This window comes from Colletotrichum fioriniae, assembly GCF_027942845.1.
Source record: "Colletotrichum fioriniae strain IMI 355084 chromosome Unknown scaffold_8, whole genome shotgun sequence".
Taxonomy (NCBI): domain Eukaryota; kingdom Fungi; phylum Ascomycota; class Sordariomycetes; order Glomerellales; family Glomerellaceae; genus Colletotrichum; species Colletotrichum fioriniae.
Genome location: NW_027076844.1, coordinates 2,311,954 through 2,339,490, shown reverse-complemented (window position 1 = coordinate 2,339,490; position 27,537 = coordinate 2,311,954). Strand labels below are relative to the sequence as shown.

The window sequence follows — 27,537 nt, the reverse complement described above, 5'->3', positions numbered from 1 at the left end:
TGCTGCCTGCACATTACCCACTTATGTTTTTCTACTAAACTTATTCAGGTAGAATTGCTCTTTACTGCCAATTGGGACCACTTCACCCGAGGCATGTTATTGAAATGCGAATACACCGTGTCCTGTCTGTCAGACTGGCAAGCTAGATGCATCCTATCCACCTTCCGGCAGGTGCTGGAGAACATTGTCTCAAGCCCTTACTCCAGAGTTTCAGATATTGAGCTCATTAATGACCGCGATTACCAACAGTGCCTTGACTGGAATGAGCGCTCCTCGGACCATGTCGATATCAGTGTGGACAAGATGATCGACAAGCACATCCAGAATTCTCCCCTCAGCCCAGCTGTAGATGCATGGGACGGTCAATTGTCTTACGCTGAGCTACATGCGGCTTCTTCCAGAGTTGCCCAAGAGCTTCGACAGCGTGGCGTCGGCCCTGAATCCACCGTTGCGCTATTCTTTGACAAGAGCATATGGAACATTGTAGCTACTGTAGCAGTTCTCAAAGCCGGCGGTGCTTTTGTTCCCTTGGACCCCTCTCAGCCCGACAATCGAACCTCTTCCATTTTGGAAAAGATCCAGGCCAAAGTTGTTTTGTGTTCCGAAATCTATACGCAGCACCTACTGCGCTTTTCCCAGAATGTACTTGGCTTAGGTAACACTTGGTTCCAAATGAGCCCTTCATCCGTCTCTCAAATCACCTCGACCGCCTTGCCATGGAACCTTGCGTACGTCATGTTCACCTCAGGAAGCACAGGAGAGCCCAAAGGCGTGATGATTGACCACTCTGCTTGCGCTGCAAGTGTCGTGGCTCACGGGCAAGCAACTGGTTTCAATCACAACACTAGGACTCTCCAATATGCTCGCCACACTTTCGATGCATCGATTGCGGAAATCTTGACTACACTTGTCTTCGGGGGATGTGTAGTCATTCCATCCACGGACGAGCGACTGGACAACATCACAGCTGTCATTCAGGAGAAGAGAGTAAACTGGGCGTTCTTCACGCCCTCAGTGCTTCGTCTGCTGGAGCCTTTTGAGGTTCCGGGCTTAACGACTGTCGTCGTCGGCGGCGAACCCCTAGGCCAAGATATCATCGAGGCATGGGCAGTCAGTCGCAACCTTATTAATGGGTATGGCCCTACCGAAAATACTGTATTTTCCACCATGCACCCATTGTCACTCTCCTCTAAGGCAGGAGCGATCGGACGCGGGGTTGGTACACTCTGTTGGATTACCGACCCTGAAGATCCTAACCGTTTGTCACCTCTTGGGGCAGTCGGTGAGCTGCTCCTAGAAAGCCCTCAACTTGCAAGAGGCTACTTGAACTTTGCGGACAACGAAGGTCCAAATCAAGCTTTCGTTCGAGATCCGCCTTGGCTTGCGAAACACGGTCGCCGCTCCAGACTGTACAAGACCGGAGATCTTTGCCGCTTCGACGAGAATGGTGTGATTCATTTCGAAGGACGCAAGGACACTCAACTTAAAATATCAGGGCAACGTCTGGAGGCTTCAGAGGTTGAGTACCACCTCCGAGCTGCATTTCGCACCCCGGACATCGTCGTAGATGTTCTTAATCGATCTGCTCAAGACACGAAGGCACAGTCTAAAATTCTCGTCGCATTTGTTTGCCTGCAGAGAGAATTTGACCAAAGGCCAGACACTGCGTCAAACTATATCATGACTCGGCGGCACCTACCTCTTCTAGAAGCGATCCCCAAGATCGAAGAGGAAATATCTCAAAAGCTTCCATCATGGATGCGTCCATCAATCTACATCCCTCTTTTGGACTTCCCGTTGAGCCCAAATGGGAAAGCGGATGTCAAGAGACTCCGACGTGAAGCCGCATCCTTGACAGCCGAGCAATTCTACCTCTTCGCCCAAACCGACGCTATCATGCAGGTCGAAGAGACGCCACAGCTCTGTCTCATGCGAGACCTCTGGGCTGAGGTACTTGGAATTCAGCCTGCCGCGATCGTGGCTACTAGCAGTTTCTTCCGTCTTGGCGGAGACTCGCTTGCGGCTATCAGTCTAGTAACTGCTGCTCGCAGAAAAGGGTTGCAACTGAGTGTCGCTCAGATTTTCAAGAGTCCCTCTTTGCAGGATCTTTGTCTACTTGCGACTGAGTTCAAGAAGACTACAGTCGAGGTACGGCCGTTCGAGTTAATCAACAAGGAAGGCTTTGAGGAAGTACTCGATGAGATTTCCTGCGAATGTGCCATTAGCACGGAAGACATCGAAGATGTGTTTCCCTTGTACCCCTTTACAGGAAGGTCTCATGGCACTATCTTCTTCAAGTTCTAACTCTTACTTGGTACAATACGTTCTTGACATCGCCGTCAATATCGACATTGCAAGGTTGAAGATGGCTTGGGAGACTGTCGCCGAGGCTCATGGGATGCTCCGCGTTCGATTGGTTGACACTATTTCTTCGGGTATGCTTCAAGTCATAGTCCACGAGAATTTGACTTGGAACGAAAGTTTCAATCTCGAAGAGTATCTCGAGATGGACTTGAACGCACCCTCAACCTTTGGAGTGCCGCTCAATCGGTTCGGCATTGTCTATACCGCAAAGGGGGACGCTTCTCACATGGTATGGACAGTGCACCACGCTGTGACTGATGGCCAGGCTGTTGGTCTTACCCTTCAGTCAGTACGGGATGCGTTCCGTGGTGCTCTGAAGCCAACTGAAGTTTCCTTTGCCTCGTTTATAAAGCACTTCAAGGACATGCATATGGAATCTGCATCGAGGTATTGGAGCTCAGTCTTCGAGGGAGGAGAGTTCGCGTCGTTCCCAAAGAAATCATCTGCAGTATATGGTGCCCTGGATCATCAAGGGCCAGCTTTTTCTTTTCGAAAAGTCCCTGTGCCAACATCAAGCACGGATGCCACTGCCACTACTATGCTGCGAGCAGCTTGGGCATTGGTCATCAGCCGCTTTAGCAATTCTGACGATGTCGTCTTTGGTGTTACATCGTCTGGGAGGAATGCCCCCTTTTGACAATATCGAGTCCATCCTCGGGCCAATCATCGCAACTGTTCCATTGAGGATACGATGCAATGGCACATCAACGGTCCGAGACTTGCTTAACAGCATACAGATGAGCACGGTAAACATGATTCCTTTCGAGCAAATGGGAATACAGAACATTGCTCGCATCAGTTCATCATGCCGGTCAGCCTGCGACTTTCAAACAATGATGATCGTACAGCCAGAGGTCGACATGGCAATGACGAACGGTCCATTCATCGGCTATCATAGGCCTCAAGACCTTGACAAGTTCAGATCTCACGCTATCATGTTTGAGTGCAACCTTGGACAAAATGAGGTCTTTCTGAATGTGAACTACGATCCTCAGTCTGTTGAAGTTGGCGAGATGGAACGCCTTGTCGATTACTTCGAAAGCGCTCTTGACTTCCTGGCATCTTCCGAATACCAAGTCCTGGATGATTTCTTCCGCAATCCCATTGCACAGGATCTGTTCGATATCGGGGAGTGGAACAGTCTTACGCCTCAAACGGTCGATACTTGCGTTCACGCAGTCTTCGAAGAACACGTGCTCACCCAACCTGACGCTCAAGCCGTTTTCGCATGGGATGGCTCTCTGACCTACTCCCAACTCGACACAATGGCATCTCAGCTTGCTCGAGTCTTGATGGAACTGGGTGTTGGGCCGGAAAAGATGGTACCCTATTGCTTCGAAAAGTCGATGTATACCATCGTTTCGATGCTTGCCATTCTCAAAGCTGGAGGCGCGATGGTCCCTCTTGACCCTGCGCATCCACAAGACCGCAAAGCGTTCATTGTCCATAACACGATGGCAAACGTGGTTGTTGCTTCTGGTAGCAATGCATATGCATTCTCTAAACTGGATGTTCACACTGTAGCTGTTGACTCGAACTTCTTTGCCGAGGTTGAGGAATTTGGAGTTACCACCTTTTCCAATCACGAGGTTCAACCATGCAATGCCGCAACTGTCATCTTTACATCTGGCAGCACCGGACAGCCCAAGGGTGTCATTCAAGAACACAAGACCTTGTGTTCAGCGGCCAAAGCTCATTCTAGCGGAATGCACATGTCCAAAAGCTCAAGGATCCTACAATTCTCTGCTCATGTCTTTGACGTCAGCATCATTGAGATTGTCAACTCATTCGTTCTTGGAGCTTGCATATGTGTGCCGTCTGATGAAGAGAGGATGAACGACCTTGCCGGGTTTATCTCGAGGTCTCAAGCGAATTGGGCCTTCTTCACTCCGTCCTTCGCACGAACTCTCGAGCCGAAAGATCTCCCCAGCATCAAGACTATTTGCATGGGTGGAGAGGCAATAACCATGGATTGCATCGAGACGTGGTCTGGGATTGTGCAGCTCATCAATGCTTACGGACCTTGCGAAGGCAGTGTCTGTACCACCGCTGATATCAGTAGTGGCAGGTTCAAGACGGATTCTATTGGTCATGGAGCCAACACTCTCACCTGGATCGTCGATCCAGGCAATCATGACATCCTGACGCCAATCGGCACTGTCGGTGAGCTTTTGATCGAAGGGCCGAGTATTGCTCGTGGATATCTCGGCGATCCAGACAAGACAGCCAAGTCATTCATCACGAATCCGGCTTGGACCACCCAGTTCGAGACTGGCATTGCTGCCAGAAGGATGTACAAGACAGGGGATCTTGGAGTGCTGAATTCAGATGGCTCAATATCGTATTTTGGACGGAAAGACGCACAACTAAAACTGCGTGGACAAAGAGTTGAGCCTGGAGAGGTGGAACATCAACTCACACAGCTGTTACCGCCAGGCTCCATTGTAGCTGTTGACGTCCTCGTCCTCTCTGGGTCTTCAAACAAGTCGCTCGTTGCCTTCATTCAGCTGGAAAATCATGGGTTCGGCTTTGCGGAGAAGAGAGACATCATCGAGGGGATTTCTGGTCGCTTGACGCAGCAGCTGGCTTCCGTGCTTCCTGCCTACATGGTTCCCTCGCACTTGATCCCAGTTGAGGTCATTCCTTTCACAAGGACTGGGAAGCTTGATCGGCGCACATTGAATGAATATGCTTCGACTTTGTGCATAGCAGAGAATTCAGAACGCGGCATTGTGGAGGAAGACACCGACATGCTAGTGGCTAGCGAGCACATTGCTCTGAGTATCAGCAACAAGCTTGCCGAGCTTCTATCGGTTGGGGATTCTCGGAGAGCAGAAACTTTGCGTGGCCATAACTTCAACCCCTACTACGCTGGGATGGACTCTATCCAGGTCATTTCACTGTCAACATTCGTTCGGAAAACCTACAATGTCAGCATCCCGATTCAAAAGTACATGAATAGCGCGGCGACCATCAGGGACATTGCTCAATTGGTCCTTGAAGATCAGCAAGGGTCGCATGATGACAACATCATTGACTTGATGCATGATATTGAAGTTCACGATCAATCACTCGCAGCCTCGCCGTTGCTAAGATCACATGCAGAGATTAGGACTATGCAAACCCCCAAAATCATCCTCTTAACAGGAGCCACCGGATTTCTCGGGAACCAACTGCTGGCTCAGATCTTGCAACGGCCGCAGACTCAAAAGGCCGTGGTGTTGGTCAGAGGTCAAGACTCAGCCCACGCTACCGAGCGACTCTTGTCTCTTGCTCGTGGCAGCGGTTGGTGGGAAGAAGAGTATGTCAATCGCATCGAAGTCTGGCATGGCGATTTGTCTCTCCCACATCTCGGTCTTTCAGACGCGCTATGGTCCCGACTCGATGGCACAAGCGTCAGTGGTGACTTGATTGATGCGGTCGTCCACAATGGGGCAGTTGTCAACTGGATGGCCGACTTTCGGGCGCTGACACCAGCCAATATTCTTTCGACGGTCAACATTCTGACAGCTTTGACAAAAGCAATAGCATCTCGTCCAGTTTGCCTAACTTACGTATCAGGCGGTCACTTGTCCACTTCTCCCGACGATGTCGGAGAAATCGCTACGGAGCTGAAGTCGTATCCGGCCTACAGTCAGACCAAATTTGTCGCCGAGATCTTGGTCGCACGATACGCTGAACGACTGATCAATGCTGGCTTCGGCTGTTTGGCCACGATAGTTAAACCTGGCTTGATCATGGGCAGCTCCTCCGACGGCATCTCCAACACGGACGATTTCCTTTGGCGGCTGACAGCCAGTGCATTGGACATTGGGATGTTCAATGATAGCGAACGCGACCTCTGGCTCGCTGCTGCAGGCGTTGATCTCGTAGCCAACACAGTTCTTGACAGCTGTTTTAACCCTCAAAACAATGGAAATTATCATGTTGTTAAGAAGGTCTTGAACGGTCTCACTATGGGAGAATACTGGGATATCGTCAAACAGGAAACGGGCCACGTAATGGAGCCGACGGACTCCAAACGGTGGTTGAGGAGCTTGCACGAAGAGGTTAACGCAAAAGGGCCAAGCCACAGGTTGTGGCCGGTTCTTCATTTTGTTGAAGACACCGGCGGCAAACTCGGTCAGCCCCCAGGGACAATGACGCTTGACGACCAGCTGAACCATCAGGTCTCGGTAAAGTTGTCTCTCAGGAAGAGCTTGCGATACCTACTCGCAATTGGATACATGCAAACAAGTAGGACAAGCAGTGTAGATGGAGATAGCTCAAGTGAGCCTACACTGTCAGTCCCGAGGCCAATGGTGTTCTCAAGAACGCCGACAACGCCAGTCTGGAACCAAACATCGAGCGATCAGAAGCGTTTAGGATATGGTGAGGAGGAGGTGAAGCTGACGGGATCTGTGGTGGTTACATCGCTGAGAACACCTAGTCCCTCATCAGATGTCGTGCCGGTTGAGTGAAATCGAAATTTGGGCCTGTAAATTGAAGGAAGAGGATTCCAACGTTTCCTTTCCGTTTCTGGGATTGTAGTAGAGAAGAGGATGCAGGTAAACTAGAGAATACGACAATTTTTCTGGCAAGTCCTTAAAGTTCCGTAGACTTTACCGGACGATCTTCTGCCCAGAAGCGGCTGGCGCAAACCACCTCTTTATCCGCCAATCATTAGCGCACTCATACGCATGCGAATCTTTCAGCTCCACATGGTGAGTATCTCCATGACAGCGTGTACGTGGTTCAGAGGCGCACGAGACTGAAAGATGGATAGGTTTGTAGAGCTCGGGCTATGATTTTAATTTCTGGAGACGATTTAAAAGGCAGGTTTCAAATATAAGAAGGAGCCCTTGAGCCAGCAACTGACATTGAAGTCTGTCTCGTGCCTTTGGGAGTCATCATCGACGATCATCTGAATCACACATCATCAACCAAACTCACCAATTTCAACCCCGTCTTGCCCTTTCATTCACCATGCAGTTGAGCATCTTCGTTCTTCTCGCCGCCGTTTCGGCTGCCGTTGCTGCCCCGAACCCCGTTCCTCGGGAGTCTTGTAGCCTTGCAAAGGTCAACAAGTGCATCACTCAGGTAAGGCAGCTCTCGTCTTAGAATGCAACTATTATTGATTCTGTACTAATGCTCTTTTCTACAGTGCGGCAACGCATACGACTGCTTCGATGACACTTGCTACTGCCCTTGAGAACCCAAATCTGTGAATCACGGCTTTCTTCTCCCTTCCATGTACATAAACTTCTCTAGCACACAAACTTCACTGAATGATTTTGGCTTAGCCTGCGCCTTCGTCTTACTGAACATGATTGAGTCTCCAGCCAGCCCGTACACCGCACGCATTTACTACTCGTGTTCCTTTGAGCTATATCCATATATGGTTTACAATTTGCTCTTCTCCGAGATCAGTCCATAAGACTTAGGCAAAGACTCTAGCAAATCCTTGCCAATATCCGCCACCTTTTGGATCCCCGCCACATTCATCAAGATATCTAAATCCGCCAATAGTCCCCTCAGCACATGCCTCACTCCTTGCTCTCCCATTATGCTCAAGCCCCAAATCCATAACCTCCCAATGAAGACAAACTTGGCACCAAGCGCGAGCGCCTTCACCACGTCCGCCGCACCCCTGACACCACTATCAAACGTGACAACAATCCTGTCCCCAACCCTCTCTGCAATGTTTTCCAGCGCATCCAAGCTCGCAACCGCCCCATCAACTTGCCTTCCGGCGTGGTTACTCACCACGATACCCTCAAATCCTAGATCCGCCGCCTTTTCCGCGTCATCCACCCTCTGGATGCCCTTGATCAAGAACGGTTTCCCACCGCTAATCTTCTGCCACTGCTCCCTTGCCCACACTGCCTTATCCCAGGACCACGCGCGGCCGTGCCAGACGTTATCGATCCACATTGCGGCGGCCTTCTCCGGTTCTTGTTGAGGATCAATTCCCTGGGCCGCGAGGCGTTTCTGGAACACGGGATCGGTGAGGCCTAGATCAGCACCGATGCCGCGGTAGAACGCATAATTTGACGTTGCAATGTCGTCGTGCCGCCATCCCAGCTGCCATGTATCTGTCGTGAGGATGCAGGCCGTGAAGCCAGACTCATGAGCCCTCGTCAACAAAGAGAGGGTTAGCTCGTCGTCGTGGGGCATGTAAAGCTGGAAGAAGCGCGGACCCTCTGGGATCTTGGACTTGTCTGCGGACTGAGTTTCGATGGCCGAAGCGCGCCCAGCATCATTGGCTCGAGCGACGTCCTCAATCGGGCACGATCCGGCTGTTGAGAGACTGTAAGGGATGCCCAGCTCTCCGGCCACTTTGGCCACGGGCAGCTCGCCTTGCGGGTGGTAAATCTTATTGATGCCAATCGGAGCAATTCCGAAGGGGGCAGAAACCTCGTGGCCGAAGATGGTGGTTCGGGTGGAGCGCTCGTTGGTGTCGACTAATTGACGAGGAACGATTTTGTGCCGAAAAAAAGCCTGCCGGTTTGCGAGATGTGTATGTGAAAGGCCCGCATTCGAAGATGCATAGTACCTGTATCAGTATTAGAAAATGAGAATTGAGTTTGCTTGGTGAGCTCATACCATCCATTTTGAGTCAACTTCTGCTTGGCAAGCTCCTCAAGTTTGTCGGGGTCTGGTCCTAATCAGTTCCGATCCAAGCTGAGCATTGCGTCTCTGCCGCGGGGACTCACGAGTGTTGAACTGGGGAACTTCGCCTTCATTTAGTTTCCAAAAGTTCTCCCGCTGATACAAGCCCCAAGATGGAGTATCGCGGGATTTGATGTGGGGAGAGTTGGGGTCTGACATTGTGTCGTCTGATGTTGAGCTTGATACTGGAAGATAGGAACAAGCTTCTTGCAAATCAACTTAAATGTGCAAAGTAATTCCTTGGCAGATGTCTTCAATATTGCATGTTTCCTACTCCTTTAAAGTTGAGTCGTATGCAGTAAATACCGTGAAGATGAGATCAGAACAGGCCCGGTCATGACGTAACTGGTAGCTCATCATCCAAACTACGCAATAGTTTCCACTGATCCGGCCGTCCGTGCCGGTCCTCGCCAGCGTGTATCGACTTACACTAAACATGAGATGACAGATTAAATCTACCTTTGTAGTAGTAGGTGCAGACAGCCGTTCCACCGATGCCATGCGAGCTAAGATATATTTGTCTCAAAAACTCCCGAAATAATACAAATCATTGCCGACATCCGACCGAAGTACACGACACGCTATCAAACCTTGTAACAACCACATGCAGCGAAAAAAAGAACCTTGGTTCTTGGTACATCACTGCGCACATCGAAGCATATTTGACAGTATTGAAATTGGCTATCGACAAACTACAAACAACACAAAGCAATACGAGTCGCAAGGTATTGTGGTCTCGTACATACATCCAATTTTGTGGAGGTAGGGGCAAACAAACGCAGTACCATCCAATTAAAGACGATGTTGAAGAACAAACTCGCCGGGCGCGTGATATGTGGGCACCTTCATCTCGAGAGCCTCACCAGAGTATCCCAAGTCCTCGGCGACGAGCATGGCGGCCTTCTCGCCGATGAGAAGAGCGGTGGAATACCTAGAGGGGATCATTAGCTTTGGTGAATCTCCAATAAAAGTAGGGGATCCAAAGACGTACGTGTTGCAACCGACGTTGTCGGGGCAGATGGAAAGATCAGCAACCTTGAGGCCCTTGACACCGTGGACGTTCAGGCGCTCATCCAAGACACCGTGCTTAACGATGCTGTTGCCCTCTTTGGGAGCCATGGAGCAGGTCTAAATGATAAGTAGATATTCATGAATCTTGGAAGGCTTGAAGACTTACTCCGAGACTGTGCCAGGTGGTCTCGACGTGACGCTTAACCCACTCCTCAACAGCCTTGATATCCTCATCAGAGTACTTGAGCTCATCACGAGCATCAACACGATGAGCCGACAGGGTCTTGATCTTGTCGGCCTTGCTCTCCGCCTCATTAAGCGGCTGAGTCCAGCTACCGTGCTGGATGCCCGCACTCAGGTTACCGGGCAGGGCATACTTGTTGGTGGTCTCGAGGTCCATGTCCCTTGCGCGCGCCTCCGAGTCATACGAGAAAAAGGGGTGCATGTTAGCCACCTCTCCGGCGTAGGCGTCCATACGGCGGGCCGTCTCGCGAGACTTGATGTAACCCCAGACCATGGGGACCATGTCTCGCTCGTCGTTCATGAAGCCGGCGTCAAAATCGGGCGCGTCGTAGGGGTTGGGCGACTTGATGTGGGTGGATCCACGAGAGAAGGGATACTCGAGGAAATGGAACATGGTGAAGAAGTTTCCGGGGGGCATGACCATGTGGTCGCCGAACCAGCCAGCAATAACGGAGTAGTGCATGACTGGCTTGTCGGGCTTGTTCTCAAAGTACGACTTCCAGCCGTCCTTGAAGTGTGGAGTGGGCCATTTCTCAAACTCGGCGAGTTCCTCGGGAGTAGGGCGAATCTTGACGCCTGCTTCAATGCCATTGGTGGCAAGGGGACCGGTGCCCTTGATGTTCCACTCATCAAAGACGCCTAAGAGTCATGTTAGTCTAGCAAGTATCTAGCGTTTAGGGTGTGATAGCTTACGCTTCTGGGTCTCGGGGTCTCCGCGGACAAAGTCGTCGAAGCTCTCGGTGCCTGGCTTCGCGCGGTAGGTCGAAAACGTGAGATAGTGGTCCTGGAAGTTGAGACCAACGCCTGGAAGGTCGACAATGGGCTCTACGCCAGCGCGGCGAAGCTTCTCGGGGTCACCAACACCAGAGCGCTGGAGAATGAGAGGCGAAGAAAGAGTGCCGCCAGAAATGACAATCTGCTTGCGAGCTCTGAACGTGCGTCCCTTGAGCTCGTTGGGGCGGAGTGGCTTGCTCGGGCTGTCATTCATAATCAGATTTGGAGCAGGTAATAGTAATTGGCAGTATCACTCACATGGTGTGAACACCAACAGCCCGGCCGTTCTCAATAATGACCTTGTCAACCTTGGTGTTGCAAGCAAGGTACAGGTTGGAGTGCTTGGCCCGAGTTGCGTGGATGTAAGCGTGTGCGCTGTCGCTGCGGCGGCCAGTCTGATTGTCATTGTCAGTGATTAGAACATCAATTCCTCAATATTTTTAAGGGCAAAGAATAAGCTCACGTCTCGGTTGATCCATTTCAGCCAGTGCTCAGCTCCGTGACCAGTTGACAGATCCTGGAGGTCGTCAACGACAGGGATACCCTGGGACGAAGCAGCACGAAGGAAATCGTCCTTGATGGGGTAAGTGCTGTGTAACGACGGTTAGTTTCGGATTCTTCCATTACGGTTCGACTCTGCGGGGAGCTGAACTTACTAGTTGCCGAAGGAAACCTTAATAGGCCCGTCGAATCCGTGAGTGTCCCTAGCACATGGCAATGTCAGTCAAGGTTTCGATTGCCGTTCAATTGCTCATTATAGCAGCTTACCTGTTGTGGGAAGCTCGCTGATATGTCTCGTGCTTCTTCATCAAAGGCAGGAGCTCCTTGGTAGACCATCCCTTTGCCTGGAAGTCATCGTAGTCGGAGGCCGATGCACGGGTGTACATCTGTCTCATAAGTCAGTGGGCGTTCTGTCTTCGGCAATGGTATCATACTGACCATGAAGTTGATCGAAGAACCTCCGCCGAGAATGTTGGCGCAAGGCACGATGGCCGAGCGTCCGGAGAGATGCTTGGACGGCCTTGACTCGTAGAACGTGGCCGTCTTTGAGTCCAGCTTCATGTTCCGTGGGTAAATGCCCGGGCGGAACACCCATGGGTTATTGAGATTGCTCTCGCCATTCTCAATGAGAAGCACCTTGAGATTGTGGTCCAAGTTGGCAAGCCTGTATTGGATGTTAGTGTTGCTCTGGGAACACCACTGACAGACTGTCAGCCTGAACAGATGAGACAAACCGTCCAGCAACGACGCAACCACAGCTACCACCACCACAGACAATAATGTCAAACTCGTCCGGAATAGCTCCGCTCATGTTTCCAGTGGGATATCAAAAGAAGTTTTGAGGCACTTGGTTTAGTAGAGGAGGTCGAGCAGCAGTTGTCAAAGCGGCGTGAACACCGTGCCAGGTCAACTGCAACACTGCTAATGCGTTCGAATGATTAAAGGATGTTCTAGATGAATTCCGACCCGTCGGGGCGGTCGTTAAATAGATATGAAGAGATGGGAGGAAGCAATGCATAAGTCATCTGTGCTTCTTCTTGCTCGCTGCTACCCCTCGTCGTCCTGGTAGGATGGTTCTCGACCCCGACTTTACTCCAGACCCTCTTGGATCTCAAACCAAAGATCCGGCAGGGAGGGCGAGGATGAGGGGAAGCCATGGACTATCCCTCCAGGATATCCGTGGCCCTCGCGATGAGATTTGGTCCAAAGCATGCAGAGTCCGTGTCATCCGGTGTCGTTTGTTGGCTCGCGGCCTATCACCGACGCGCGTCTGTGAAAGTGTATCACCCAAAGCCAATGCATGGCAGCATGGCTATGCTCTCCGATCAACATGCCCTCCCAGCTTTCCCCGCACTCACCGACACCAAAGGCGCAGGACCATCAGCTTCATGCGGTGCCATTGATACGCCGTTACCAGTTGTTGGGTAGATCAATGGTGGAGGAGAACTCACTGCCGATGTTCCCTCCACAATGAAAGTGAGCACCCAGACATCCGCATGCCCGATGATAGTCTCTCTCTCGCCCAACGCGGCCGCCACAGGAGCAGGCAATTGGCGGAATATGCGGAATAGTGCAAGCCCGACTTGCCAAGAGAGTCTGAGGAAGCCCAATGCCTGGTCTCCCTTACAAGCCGAGCCGCACTCCAAACCTTGGACCCCGAATCAGTGCAGTATATCCCATTTTGGGAGCTTCCAGTTTTGTCTCACTCTTTGAGAGAGCTCCAAGCAAACATGGTAAGGATAGCTTGGGGCCGGAGCTCACTCCTAGTCCCCCGCATAGTAGCATCGGACACACAACAGGACCCGATATTCCCGGGTTCAAGTGGTCCTGGCTTTGGACTGGTCATTATCCGGACCAAGGGTCGACTGCCGCGCCCCCCGCGTTTCTGCACCCCGCAATTCAAAGTCTGGGGGTGAGATGGGGGGAAAGTCTAGCCCGTTGGTCATATTCCTCCAAAACCTCAAGATGCAGGCCAAGTCCCTACACCCAGGCTTCCCAGATGAGGAGAAAGGCAGCTTCAGGAATAGCAAAAACGAGTCAGGAGATCTTGACGTCAAGCTCACTCACCGAAATATCCCCGAATTATCGTCGCAGACCTGAAGTCTAAGCTTGCTGTGCCTTCTCTTGGCTAGATCGAGACTCACGATTGGAGGCTTTTGCAGCTCTGCCCAGCCGGTTTCTCCACCCCTCTCCAACGTTCTAGGGGACATTGTTTGCATGTCAGACAGTCTGAAGCAATCAAAATAAATGCGGGCGGCCAAAAAGTGTTGCAGGGCAGCAAGTCGCCTCTGCAGCGTGTCGCCGTTTCCTCTCAAGGGCCACCAACCATGCGTTGCTGCAGGACGGTGGATGGTGGATGCCAGGCGCATGCAGGAGAGCAAAGTTGGTGTTGTCGTTCTCCCTCGAGGTTATCCGTTGTGGAGACTTGGAGAATGCCGCTCGGAAGATGTTCCCGGCGGTGCTTGAGACTACAGTCTACATGCACTCTGGTGGTACTTCCTACTGCGCGTTTCGATGATCCGGCCCACGTTACATCGGTTCCCCGGGCATCCGTCGACCTCTCCTGCGTACATCGCCGCCCCCAATTGGGTCTTCCTATCAAGCATCAGCTTCCCCCGCTGGACTATTGCTTCTCCAAGTTTTGCGTGTAGCTCCAAGAGGTGTTCACGGCGTCTGAACCTTCCAATCCCAAGGGTAGGTCCGTCCCAAAGCTTGGCCGATGTTCATATCCCAATGGTGTATAGGCATTGAGATGTTCCAACGTCGGAGTCATTTCAATACCCCTTCATGTCACGGGCCCGTTTAAGGTTTCGATCCCACATCAATGTCAGGGAGACGAGAACGGCGACGCTAAAGTAGAGCATGGTACGGAGCTGTTTGTTGTAACCCTCGCTGAACACGGATCGAACGGCAGTCCGTGTGGGGGCTGGCAGGCTGTCCATGAACTGAACCGAATCGGAAATGGATTGCATCTCTGAGGGGGTGAGGTGGTTTGGGAGACTGGATGCGAGGTGGTTGTTGAGAATGGTCGCCCTGCATAGGTGGACGAATCAGCAACTTGCAACAATGTGAGACGACATGTTTGATGGAGAAGAGACACTCACCCCACGGCCAAGCCAATGGTGCCCCCCAATGTCCGAAACTGTGTTACGGCTCCCATTGAAACGGCTGTGTTTATTCGTCAGGAAAATGCATGACAGCTGCAAGGTGATGCTTACCAAGGCCCCGCCGGTCAACCAGGAAAGGGACATAGATGAGAACCGTCACCAGTGTCATACCAAAGCCAAAGCCCATGATCGCTTCGATGCCCAGCAAGTCTCTTAATCTATCGGGAGTTACGGAGCTAGCGAGACCCACGCCCAGAATCTGCATGCACGTCCCAAATAGCAACAGATAGAAAGGCGGCACGTCCATCTTGGTGGTCAACGGGCCAGACACTGCGGCGGCAAGTGGGGAGCTGAGGAGGAGAGGTAGCGTGTGGACGCCCGCAGCGAAGGATGTCAATCCGTGGACGGCCTGGAAGCGCTGCGGGAGGTTGATTAAGGCGGTCATGAACGGCAGGCCGGTGAAGAAGGCGGTTCTGACACGACTGGTGAGCTACGCCTCGGCGCTGCAGCAAAGTTGGAGAAGACTCACAGAAACAGGCCAACAAAGTGTCGATCCTTCAACAATCGCAGAGGGAATACGGGCTCTTGTGGATACTTTGGCTTGCCAACCACGTACTCACATGCAATGAAGGCCAAAAAGAGACTGCCTCCGCAAACAATCGTCGAAATGACGATGGGGCTGTTCCACGGATATCTTGAGCCGGCCTCCTCGAAGCCAAAGACGAGAAGGATCGATGCTGCGAGGAGCACGGCGGCTCCTACAAAGTCTAGCCTGGCGATTGCGGCTCCGCTGAATTTGTCCCGCATGCTTGGCTGATTTACCCCGCGGCCCTGGTGCGGAAAATTGGACGGCAAAAGGAACGCGAGGAGCGCGGTTGCAAAAGCGCCCGTCGGCGCACTACCATGGACGATAAGTGTAAGTCCTACAATATGTCCAATTGAGGGGAAGAGGGAGGGAAAACACACTTGAGTAAGAAGACCCATCGCCAACTTGAGTGGTTGTTGATCACGCCTCCTAGGACTGGGCCTAACACGGAGCTGAAGACGAGAACAAGCGAGGTGCCGGCGACAATATTGCCCCATTTGTCGGACGGAACCAGTTCAGGGTTGATCACGTTGACCATGGCATATATGCCAGACGCTCCGACTCCCTGGAAGGCACGGAAGATGATACTGCCCTCCCAAATCAGTTTCGACACCAGACCACGAAAGGCTCGGGCTCTCTTACAGCTGCACCATGGACGTGATTACACCACACACGATGGAAAATATCGTGAAGATGGCCAAAGACAGGAGGACGACGAACTTTCTGCCCAGAACGTCACTGAACTTGGCGAATATGATGAGAAATCCTGGTCGGTGTCAGACAACGGCAAAAAAAGATGAATGGAGAAGAAGGAAGCTTGAGGTGCAGCATTACCAGTGTAAGTGAGCAGGTACGAGGTGACGATCCAGTCCCGCTGCTCAAACCCGTGTAAAGCGTTGGTAATGGAGACAAGTGACGTGCTGACGATGGTGGTCTCAAGCGTGGACAAGAAGAGCGACATGCACAATCTGGAGGTCCCTTATTAGCCATGTCGGCTGACGAAACGGAACCAGCGTTGCGTACCCGGATATGATGGCGTAGAGCCTCCATCCTATGATGTATACGGGAGGTGTCGACTCCGGTTCTGTGTGAGGAGCAGCACCAGAGGGTTCGTCATTCAATTGGAGTGGCTGGATTGCAGATGGGACTATACGGTCTTCGGCCTTTGCAACGGCATCTGCATCAGCCTTTGGATGTTCGACAGCGGTACTTTTTGAGGCCGAAGCTTCTGCCACTGCGACGTCGGAGGGGACAGAATTATCCTTTGATGTTGCCGTTGACATTGTGTGTTGTGCTTTTCTATGTACTGCATAGATCGGGTGGAATGACACTTGTCGTAGGCACTGAGTTGAAATATCTGCAGATCTTCGCCATAGCCGACTCCAATGGCCTTTGATACGACGACAGCGGAATGATTAGGGACAACATGGCATGATGGCCTGATCGATGTCAAGGTAGCCGGTGCTTCGCGCCAGAGGCGTAGAGGACAGCCTGGCGTGCCTGGCTAGGGGCTGAATCCTTGCTGGCTAATTGGATGCTAATACCCCGATACGAGTTGGCGACAATGTGTTGATCGGCAAGCATCGCCGTTTGATCTCGACTTGCTGTGTTGTGGTGATATGCTCACTTGAGGTTCCAAACTATCACAGGCAAGAAGTTCACCGAACTCAGATATGTTCGGTGAAGCATCGAAAGTGGCAACCCGCTAGGCCCCGTTTTCGCTGCTTCCACCCCAACTCTGGAAGGAATGGAGCCTCATAGGGTTGTTGGCGGGTTCATGCCAATTTTGGGGCTAAGTGTGAATTATGTAAGCAATTCGATCAAGGTCACGTGGGTATCTAGTGATCTTCACATTCCGCGGTTTCAGGAGTCGGGTGCAATAGAACTTGCACGTGATCCGTAAAGTACTCGTAAGTTTCACATCCCACCGGCGGCATCGTGCCCCGTCAACCCCGTACTTGTGAGCGACTCGACTCGACATATCATGCGCCAGCTTGATATGGCATAATTCTCCAGCAGCATGGGTCGATCGGCGCAGAAGAGGAGGAGCCAGGCTGACGAAACGTCCACAACGCCAAAGAGCAGTCGATCATGGTCAACTATTTTTGAGTGCGAGCTTCGAAAGACGATCTTCTCAACACCCGGATAATGCAAAGAAAGCTTTCCTCGAGTACCTTAGTTCAGCTGCCCAGTTGCCCCTGAGGAAATATTCCGTTCTGATAATTACTGTGTAACTTGTAAGTCAGCTTTGATTTGACAATGGCCCGCAAACACAGTGCAGCTCCCTACCGTGGATGGGATCCCCTGGCTCACGTGCGTCGCGCTGTAACGGATCGACGCAGGGCTCCCGCCTCTAGTGCACCTATTGCAACGGACTCTCCAAACTTGTCAATTGTTAGTCTTGGTCTGGGGCTCTGGCGGGATGGGGCTACGCAGATGGCAGGTGCTTTTACGCAGACATATTATAAGGTACACAAGGGGCATTTGAAGGACTATCGAGCGGCTTAACCCTGGATCCGCTGATGAACAGATGAAGTCCATGGGAACCAGGTAGCTCCGTGTGATACGTTATTAGTTCGTATGGACGTTGGATAATCTTCATGAACAATATGTCCACATGCACAACACACAAAGACGGAATGCCATACGGTTAGTTCATTCGCCATGTCCTGGCAGATATTGTCCATCATCCAGCTACGTGCAACCTCTGTATCTGTGATAAAGGCCAGAGCTTCGTAGAGAACATTGGGACAGTCATGGCTAAGGTAAGGTATGTCGAGTACCTTACCCGGGCCATTGACAATGATCTTAGAGGCAGCCCAAGGCTGGCGTACATGCTGATGCAGATTAGCCGTCCATGATACAGATGCCCGATGCCCAATTTCCATGCAGGCGAAATGTCAAGTTGGATTGACTTTCGCTTAGTTGACAATTGATTGAGGTTGGACGTCAAACCATCAGCCTGGTTGCCCAGCTGCCCAGGTTCAGCAAGAGGCAGCCGGGGTTTTGAGAGACGTGGTTGGCTGATGGAAAAGAGAGGCAATTTGGTGATCAAATTGGGGGGTAACGAGCTAAGGTACGGGACGGGTTGTTGCTGTGCAACTTTTGGTCAGCATCTCGAATCTTTGGTAATCACAGTCCTTGAGCGAGAGGACACTGTACATGTCTCGTACCCCGTGTCCCGTGTCCACCGCCCCTCTCTGCCATGTGGGTTTTTACTGTGTGAAGAGCGTGTCCCTGACTCCCTGTGCCTTTGTCGAAATGTCTCGCCTTTTTGCCGGGCACTTGTATCGCTTTCCCCGTACCGTGTGAGTGTCAGAACAGGCTTGCCCAGGCGTGGACTCGAGGGATTTCATCATTGTGCCCCCTAGTTGACCCCTAGGTTCTTGCCTTCCAAGTTCCCAGGGCCCAAAGTGCACCGCCTCCTGAGTCCTGAGTCCTCCAGCTGAGTCTTGACTCCTGATGCACCTCCTATTCCCATCCCTCCTGTGCCTCCTGAATCCTGTCCCAACTTGGCTACTGCTTGTAAATCTGGACGAGACTCCGTATTTTGAGTGCGCTACCTACCTTAATCTTTGCTTACTTTTGGTAGAAGTTAGAGCAAACTGTCTTTCTTTGAAGAGAAGCCCCTGAATCCCATCCCAAAAATCACAGAGTGAATCAAGACGCAATTGTGGCAGTAGCTACCCAGTTTGTACTCCGTTCCTACTTTTTCTCAGCTCCTACCCGTAAGGAAGCACGGGAAGGTACCTCCTACCTTATTCGCCTGTGCGGCGTGCCTCCCTCTCCTTTTCTGCCCTGGGCTCCATCCTCCCTTTCTCAGCAACGTCTACTCCGTAAGGTACTCCGTAATAAGGTACTCCTTGAGTCCGTATCCAACTTCGTACCTACCTACCCAGTACTGCTCAGCTCCCAGCTCAGCCCGTATCATCTCCCCAGCTGAGAATAGCATCTAAACTACAGGTACCCTGAGGTAAGTTATTCGAAATCCCTTCTTTTTCTCTTCTTTTTCGTCTTCTTCTCTCCTCCACATCTCGCATCTCGCAGTATTCTCTTCCCTCTTTGGCCCCTGCCCTGCGGGTTTTCTTCTTCTTCTTCCTGCAGACACACTCCTCACCCCGCTATCCACCCACAGTGCCACTGGATTTCTCCTGGAACTTGGAATCTTGCACCACTGTGCCACCCCATCACCCCGTTTTGTCAGCAACCTCCCCAGCTCAAGGTACCAAGCAGCGCCGCCGCAGCAGCAGCAGCAGCAGCAGCGACCAACAACCAGCTAACCAACCAAACCTCCCAGCCCGGCGACGCCAGATTGTCTCACCACACACGTACCGTCCGTCCACCCCCAAGAAAGAAGCCAAAGGCCTACGCAGTAAGAGAGGGGGCGGAATTTGCGGGGTTCCTCTAGCACAACGATCCAACGAGCGTCTTTGTACGCCAACCTTGAACCTCCACCAACAAATCACGACCCCAGAGCGACCTCTCCTCTCTCTCACTCACACACACAAACTCTCTCTCTTCGAGTCCTCTCCTACCCGTACCCGCGCTCGTACCGTACCGTACTCTTTGTACCGTACCTACCTGTGCATTATCTACCGCACCCCCAAAAACACCAAACAACAATCTTTATTCCTCGCCCCGCCTCGACTCGCTTCGCCTCACCTCGCAGGCTCACCTAAACCTCACCTCACCACCTCGCATTCCCTCGACGGTACCCTCCTCACCTTCGATCGCACGCATCATCAACCACCCCGACTTCGACTCCTCACCACCCGTTTCCATCACCACTAGTCCGATTCGCCATCAGCGCATTCGGCACTAAATCCCCCCCTCCTTCGTACCTTCTTCCTGCCAAAATGTCGTGGAAGTTGACGAAGAAGCTCAAGGAGACCCATTTGGGTCCCTTGGCCAACACCTTCTCTCGATCCCCTTCCACATCCACCATTACCGACAGCAGCGAAAAGGCCCAGGCCAACATTGCAGGCTCGGCCACTCCCACGAACGAAAACACTATCGGTACGTCTTCCCGTCCACGAACCTCTAATATCCCCATCCCCACACCCATTTACTCCTTTCGTCTTCGTGCTAACTCACTACTACAGCTGCCTCTGAGGCCATGGCGCAAGTACCAGTCGTCAACCCTCCCAAGCCCGGTATTCTCGTCGTCACCCTCCACGAGGGCCACGGTTTCTCCCTCCCCGAACAACACAGAGCAGCATTTGCCTCGTCACACCAAGGCTCGCTGTCCACAGGCGGTGCCCTCAGCGTCGCCGGCTCTGTGCGTCCCTCTTCTTCACAACGAGGAGCTGTCGGCTCCTTCATCAATGGCGCGGCTCGACCACAGACATCTGGCGGTGGCTTCACTGGGATTCCTACCAACCATGGTCGCATTTCCGGCAAGTACATGCCCTACGCCTTGCTGGATTTCGACAAGATGCAGGTCTTTGTCAACTCGGTCGAGGGAACACCAGAGAACCCCCTTTGGGCTGGAGGAAACACCCAGTACAAGTTCGATGTGTCTCGCGTGACGGAACTCGTCATTCACTTGTATATGCGCAACCCCCTCGCTACTCCGGGATCCGGCCGTAGCCAGGACATCTTCCTCGGTGTTGCCCGCATCAACCCCCGCTTCGAGGAGAAGCACCAGTTCGTCGAGGACCCCAAGCTGAGCAAGAAGGATCGCGAGAAGGCTGCGGCTGACTTTGCCGCTCGTGAGCGCGCCCTTGGCCACAGCGGAGTCGAGTGGGTGGATGTGCAGTACGGAACCGGAAAGGTCAAGATCGGTGTCGAGTACGTTGAGAACCGCGCCGGCAAGCTCAAGATTGAGGACTTTGAGCTGCTCAAGGTGGTGGGCAAGGGCAGCTTTGGCAAGGTCATGCAGGTGCGCAAGAAGGACACGAACCGAATCTACGCCCTCAAGACGATCCGCAAAGCACACATTATCTCCAGATCCGAGGTCGCTCATACCCTTGCCGAGCGCTCGGTATTGGCGCAGATTAACAACCCTTTCATCGTTCCTCTCAAGTTCACCTTCCAGTCCCCTGAGAAGCTCTACTTCGTCTTGGCCTTTGTCAACGGAGGCGAGCTTTTCCACCACCTCCAAAAAGAGCAAAGATTCGACGTCAACCGCTCGCGCTTCTACACTGCCGAACTCCTGTGCGCCCTCGAGTGCCTCCACGGCTTTAACGTCATCTACCGCGATCTCAAGCCCGAGAACATTCTCCTCGACTACCAGGGACATATTGCCCTCTGCGATTTCGGCCTCTGCAAGCTGGACATGAAGGACGAGGACAGAACCAACACATTCTGTGGTACGCCCGAGTACCTGGCGCCTGAGCTGCTCATGGGCCAGGGCTACAACAAGACGGTGGACTGGTGGACCCTCGGTGTTCTCCTGTACGAGATGTTGACGGGACTGCCTCCCTTCTACGATGAGAACACGAACGAGATGTATCGCAAGATCCTCTCGGAGCCTCTCCACTTCCCCGGTCATGACGTCGTGCCCCCTGCGGCCAAGGATCTCTTGACCAAGCTACTCAATCGCGATCCTAAGGAGCGTCTCGGTGCCAATGGATCGGCCGAGATTAAGGCCCATCCCTTCTTCCACGCCATTGACTGGCGCAAGCTTCTGCAGCGCAAGTACGAACCTGCGTTCAAGCCCAATGTGGTAAGTAGTACTATGATGGTGGCAATGTCAAAAACAAGTGCGGCTTGCTCCCTTGGCAGTGTTTCGCTAACAACATGATTTCTTTCAGGTGGACGCCCTCGACACGGCCAACTTCGACCCCGAGTTCACGTCAGAAGCGCCTCAGGATTCGTACGTGGAGGGCCCGATGCTCTCGCAGACGATGCAGAACCAATTCCAGGGCTTCAGCTATAACCGACCTATCGCGGGCCTGGGTGATGCCGGAGGCAGTGTCAAGGACCCTTCCTTTGTGGGCAGCATCCAGGACAACCGATAGGCGGCTTGAGCACGACGAGTCAGTGGAGGAGTTGAGCATGGTTGAAGAATAGACTTGGAGGGGTCGCAGGCTCAGCAAAGGGGCAGAGCAGGGCAGGAGTAGAAAGAAAGCAAAGCATGACATTGTGTGGAGTGGACTTGGTGATTCAGGTTTTAGCTCAAGCTAAGCTTACGGCAAAGCGACTCGACAGGGAATGGTCGGGACACGTTGAGTGCGCACGCGCACGCAACAACAAACAGCTTTGCATCTTCGTCTTTGTACGGCGTTCTGGAATGGGCATGATGACGCCTTTTGGGGAAAAGGAAATGTAGATAGGCACAGATCATTGAGCAGACAGACAGACGAATCCGCTCTCAGCATCATCATTCATGGGCATCTCTGTTTGAATCGTCCAGCTTGGCATGGTGGTGATGCACTCTTGTTCCGTAGTGGCATCCGCAATGCGTAGGCCTCTAAGCTAAGGTACTTAAGGTATGTGAGTTGAAGATGGCATGTCACCAAATCTCCCCGTCTGGGGATCGAGGACGGAATCGGGCCGGGACGTCCATGGTGGTGGTGTCTGACAAAAGAGATCGGACGTCGGATCTACCGGGACGGGATGTAGCGGGAGTTAGTCAGCGCAGGGCCCACCATGTCGGAGTGACCGCTTCAGGAGCTGTCGTCTCAAGATTCACGATGTTCTGCGGCCTGTCACCCTCTGCCGACCTGCCCGGGGAGTAAATACATTTGACACATTTGGTAGCCGCAGAGAGTCGGAGGCCGAGTTTATGTGCTCCGTGAAGTTGTAAACAGCCTCTACTATCCGCCCGGACGGAATTACCCCGATGACAAAATATCTCATTATCCCGGGAGCAGGTACACTAAAGCTCCAATTGAAGGGTTGAAAAAAATGAACTTGGTCTCGGGGCTTGGTTGGTGGGGGTTTAGATGGGGGGTAAGGTACATCAAGGTAAGCTTGCACCCGCTATGAGTAAGGTAATCGGCTGTCGGATATAGCAGATAAGAAAGAGGAGCGTCAATTGGTACGGTTGGCTGAGATTGTGGACGGAAGATGGCGATAGGTGTTAGTGGATGGCTGGGAGACCCGTCGAGACGAGGGAAGTGCGAGGTACACTACGGAGCAAGGCATCGTGTGTTTAGGTAAGCTTCGTTATGCTTCGAGGCTGTCCCAGCGACGCCGGCGGGGGGGAACGGCGGGGCAGGGGGGTAATGACGGCGGACGATGACGGAGAAACTTGGACGAGGACCTCACCAATTCACTCAACAATAGCGACGGGACCCGGTTCCCAGCCCACTTCTCTCGAGGGTAAGTTACCGCAGCTCGTGAGAGATATCCGACGACGGTCTCGATAATATCCGTAAGTGAAGGGTGGACGAACGTGTGAGATATCGTCGTCTCGTGTTCCATTTTCTTCTAAAGCGCGGCCCTCCCACGTTGCTGATCCTTTTGCTCTCTGTCCCTTTCCCTCCTTCCTCTCTCTCTGGCTTGCATTTTTTCCTCTTCCCCAAACCAAGAACTGATACCCCCATCCATCTACCTTATCCCCTGCCATTGCGCTTACTGAGCGTTATTGTAGCTCTATTCACCTTGCAGAATCTCTGCTATCTGAGGTACATTAGCACGCTTAGGTAATCCGCCTGGCGTCATTCCCCCCCCCCCAAAAGGTCAGTGCTTTTGCTTCCCAGGTCCTGTCACTCGGTGCGAATACAGCGTGCCATGCCCCGCGTTCCAGCAGTGTTTTTGTACGCAATTACCCCTCCACGCCAGACATGCCACCTCGAGCTGGGTCCTCCCATTGGCTGCCCTCGAGCTGTGAACGCCGCACCCATCCAATTCCATCCCACTTTCACTTCCACGGTTGCTCAGGTCCCAGCAGAACCGCCGCAACTCTCCCCGTCCTGCTCCTCCCATTGTCATAGTCAGTCCACGACAACACACACACACACCCTTGACCTAACCTGACTTCTTACATACCCCCTTTTCCTTGTTTTAGCCTGATCTCTGTATACCTTCTCTTGGTCAATTCGATACCCAAGAGGTACATCCCCATCACCACTCCTGCAAATACACCTAAAGGATCCCATAGCTGACTTTCTCTTCCCCCAAAGATCACCATCCTGCAATCTCTAGCTTCTGTCGACTAAACTCCATACCTCCCAAAATGCCTCAAGCATCCAGCCTTCCCGCGTGGGCCGAGCTCCAGGCTCACCGCGACAACGTCGGCAAGAACTTTGTCCTCAAGGAAGCCTTCGCATCCGACACGGATCGCTTCGCCAAGTTCAGCCGTACCTTCAAGAACTCGGCCTCGGGCACCGACATCCTCTTTGACTTTTCAAAGAACTTCCTCACCGATGAGACCCTCCACCTCCTCGTCAAGCTCGCCGAGCAGGCCGACCTCGAGAAGAAGCGTGACGCCATGTTCGCCGGCGAGAAGATCAACTTTACCGAGAAGCGCGCCGTCTACCACTCCGCCCTCCGCAACGTCGGCGACTGGGACATGAAGGTCGACGGTGTCGACGTCATGGGCAACAAGGGCGGTGTCCGCGAGGTCCTCGAGCACATGAAGGAGTTCTCCGAGCAGGTCCGCAGCGGCGAGTGGAAGGGCTACACCGGCAAGAAGCTCACCACCATTGTCAACGTCGGTATCGGAGGTTCCGATCTGTGAGTGCTTGACCCAATCCCAACCTTCCTCCCAACCACGAATACACACACACACACACAGAGAGAGAGAGAAGTCCCAAGTTTCTAACCAACATCTCTCGCAGCGGCCCCGTCATGGTCACTGAGGCCCTCAAGCACTACGGTGCCAAGGACCAAACCCTTCACTTTGTCTCCAACATTGACGGCACCCACATGGCCGAGGCTCTCGCCAACTCGGACCCCGAGACCACCCTCTTCCTGATCGCCTCCAAGACCTTCACCACCGCAGAGACTACCACCAACGCCAACACGGCCAAGTCGTGGTTCCTCGAGAAGACGGACGGCAAGGGTGAGATCGCCAAGCACTTTGTTGCTCTGTCCACCAACGAGGAGGAGGTCACCAAGTTCGGCATCGACGCCAAGAACATGTTCGGCTTCGAGAGCTGGGTTGGTGGTCGCTACTCCGTCTGGAGTGCCATTGGCCTCAGCGTCGCCATCTACGTTGGCTACGACAACTTCCACAAGTTCCTTGCCGGCGCCCACGAGATGGACAAGCACTTCCGCGAGACTCCCCTCAAGGAGAACATCCCTGTTCTGGGAGGTCTCCTGAGCGTCTGGTACTCTGACTTCTTCCAGGCTCAGACCCACCTGGTCGCTCCGTAAGTGTTTTCTGAGTCGAGTATGAACAGACTATTCGGTTCTAATCAGTCGCAAATAGCTTCGACCAGTACCTGCACCGCTTCCCCGCCTACCTCCAGCAGCTTTCCATGGAGTCCAACGGCAAGACCATCACCTCTGACGGAACCCCCGCCAAGTACACCACCGGTAAGGACATACCTTTGAAACGAATGTGCTTCTCAGACTAACAATTATGACTAGGACCCATTCTCTTTGGCGAGCCCTGCACCAACGCCCAGCACTCTTTCTTCCAGCTCGTCCACCAGGGCACCAAGCTGATCCCCGCCGACTTCATCTTGGCTGCCAAGAGCCACAACCCCATTGGCGATGGTGTCCACCAGAAGATGCTTGCATCCAACTACTTTGCTCAGGCCGAGGCTTTGATGGTCGGCAAGACCGCTGACCAGGTCCGCGCCGAGGGTGCCCCCGAGGAGCTTGTTCCCCACAAGATCTTCCTCGGCAACCGCCCCACCACCAGCATCTTGGTCGGTGGCCACATCGGCCCCGCCGAGCTGGGTGCTCTGATTGTCTACTACGAGCACCTCACCTTCACCGAGGCTGCCATCTGGGACATCAACGCCTTTGACCAGTGGGGTGTCGAGCTGGGCAAGGTCCTGGCCAAGAAGATCCTCAAGGAGCTTGACGAGTCCGGCAATGGCGAGGGCCACGACGCCTCCACTGGTGGTCTGATTGGTGCATTCAAGAAGTACTCCAACCTGTAATGAATAATGTTCCTCTGTCCTTTAGTAGTTTTATAAAAATTGGAAAGAGAGGGGGTGTGTGAAGAGCGGTTCACGACCTGATGAAGCCAGCAGCATACAAAATTAAAGAAATCTTTTGTCTACACCCGAGTTCACTTTGTAATGCGTGATACTGCTTACTACTCGCAATATCGAATGCACTCGCCGGTGTATAAAATACACGATGGACTCGAACATCTCAAACGTGTGAAGATGTCATCTTGATTTGCTTTCTTTCTCAAGGAACAAGGAGCATTTAGGCAAGATACTTGTATCCTCTTCCCTGAAAACTGCTATTATGAAATGGATGTTGGCCTTTGCTGACTCTGGGGATTAATCTAGGGAGAATCCAACTTTCAGTAGCCGGTATATGAGACCTTGATGATCCTAGTTGTATGATGAGTGTCTCTAATCTTGAGTATCTAGTAGCGATCGAGACATCTAGGAGAGTTCTACTGCACTGAGACCTTTTGACCTGGAATACTGAATGGGGGGGGGGGGGGTGTGACTGGAAGCATCATGGAGTATGGGCAGCTAGTATATCACCACATTGTCCGAAGTATCGAAGAAGCTTGTCTCTTGTCCGCTGAGCTCTATGCCAGACTTCGCTTATTCGCTTTCCTAAGCTGCCCGTGAGATAACTGTGGTTCAATACACGCCAACAAGATGATATACATATTGTATCACATACCTGAAATGAAGTCGCTGCAACTACGTTGTGACGACATGAGTCGAGCTCTGGAGCTTACCTGATTCTGCTGAGTTTTAAACGTGAAGTCTGGAACTAGTAGGAAGGGAACATTACGGGCACTAGAGTATCAATGCTCATGCCTGACTCTTGCTATTGCTTTTCACATTGAGACGTTGAACCCCCTTATTAGTTCGAAGTGAAGTCTTTAGCCCTAGAAATATATCAAGCTCTGTGCCGGTTTCTTCATGCTGCAATCATGCTTCCATGTGTTATAAGAATAGAATTCTATCCATGGTGTAGTCTGCAACAGAAGCTCCGTTCTTGTCCCAAACTGCTCTCGAGATTACCTGTTGTCACTTCAACTTGTCTTTGAAACCAGCTTCCCTTCCATTGATTCTCCATCTGCTGATTGAAGCCCTAAATTGAGTCTTCGTACCGGGCAGAAACACAAATTGGGAGTATTTCTCTCTTCAGCTGGAAACCTACCGGCAGTGAACCCCTCAGTCTATTCCGGATTCTTCCATTCTAAGCACTACTACGTGTGTAAAGAGGATTACCCCTTTATTTATTTTCTGATAGTCTTTCGAA

General features: G+C 52.4%; 6 protein-coding genes across 6 annotated transcripts; 3 read left to right on the top strand and 3 right to left on the bottom strand.

Annotated features, from left to right (window-relative positions):
• Nucleotides 1-93: 93 nt before the first annotated feature.
• N0V96_007430 (uncharacterized protein) lies at nucleotides 94-6,824 on the top strand (the record flags this gene model as incomplete). The annotated part of the gene is made up of 3 exons (XM_065758016.1): nucleotides 94-2,244; nucleotides 2,270-2,751; nucleotides 3,050-6,824. 3 exons carry the CDS (start codon nucleotides 94-96, stop codon nucleotides 6,822-6,824), a joined length of 6,408 nt encoding a protein of 2,135 aa, XP_065613539.1.
• Nucleotides 6,825-7,746: 922 nt separating this feature from the next.
• Nucleotides 7,747-9,174, bottom strand: N0V96_007429 (uncharacterized protein; the record flags this gene model as incomplete). Its single annotated transcript, XM_065758015.1, has 3 exons — nucleotides 7,747-8,899; nucleotides 8,950-9,001; nucleotides 9,060-9,174. The coding sequence occupies 3 exons, from the start codon at nucleotides 9,172-9,174 to the stop codon at nucleotides 7,747-7,749; spliced, it is 1,320 nt and encodes a 439-aa protein (XP_065613538.1).
• Nucleotides 9,175-9,807: 633 nt separating this feature from the next.
• AOX1 (Alternative oxidase, mitochondrial precursor) lies at nucleotides 9,808-12,355 on the bottom strand (the record flags this gene model as incomplete). Its single annotated transcript, XM_053191572.2, has 10 exons — nucleotides 9,808-9,946; nucleotides 10,007-10,143; nucleotides 10,193-10,908; nucleotides 10,963-11,246; nucleotides 11,302-11,438; nucleotides 11,507-11,633; nucleotides 11,700-11,747; nucleotides 11,812-11,930; nucleotides 11,983-12,208; nucleotides 12,279-12,355. 10 exons carry the CDS (start codon nucleotides 12,353-12,355, stop codon nucleotides 9,808-9,810), a joined length of 2,010 nt encoding a protein of 669 aa, XP_053051134.2.
• A 1,963-nt stretch (nucleotides 12,356-14,318) lies between these two features.
• N0V96_007427 (uncharacterized protein) lies at nucleotides 14,319-15,458 on the bottom strand (the record flags this gene model as incomplete). Its single annotated transcript, XM_065758014.1, has 4 exons — nucleotides 14,319-14,577; nucleotides 14,649-14,712; nucleotides 14,763-15,133; nucleotides 15,181-15,458. 4 exons carry the CDS (start codon nucleotides 15,456-15,458, stop codon nucleotides 14,319-14,321), a joined length of 972 nt encoding a protein of 323 aa, XP_065613537.1.
• Nucleotides 15,459-20,093: 4,635 nt separating this feature from the next.
• Nucleotides 20,094-22,199, top strand: YPK2 (Serine/threonine-protein kinase; the record flags this gene model as incomplete). The annotated part of the gene is made up of 3 exons (XM_053191570.1): nucleotides 20,094-20,253; nucleotides 20,340-21,904; nucleotides 21,993-22,199. The coding sequence occupies 3 exons, from the start codon at nucleotides 20,094-20,096 to the stop codon at nucleotides 22,197-22,199; spliced, it is 1,932 nt and encodes a 643-aa protein (XP_053051132.1).
• A 2,162-nt stretch (nucleotides 22,200-24,361) lies between these two features.
• PGI1 (glucose-6-phosphate isomerase) lies at nucleotides 24,362-26,240 on the top strand (the record flags this gene model as incomplete). Its single annotated transcript, XM_053191569.1, has 4 exons — nucleotides 24,362-24,861; nucleotides 24,966-25,499; nucleotides 25,559-25,665; nucleotides 25,720-26,240. 4 exons carry the CDS (start codon nucleotides 24,362-24,364, stop codon nucleotides 26,238-26,240), a joined length of 1,662 nt encoding a protein of 553 aa, XP_053051131.1.
• Between the last annotated feature and the right edge of the window lie 1,297 nt (nucleotides 26,241-27,537).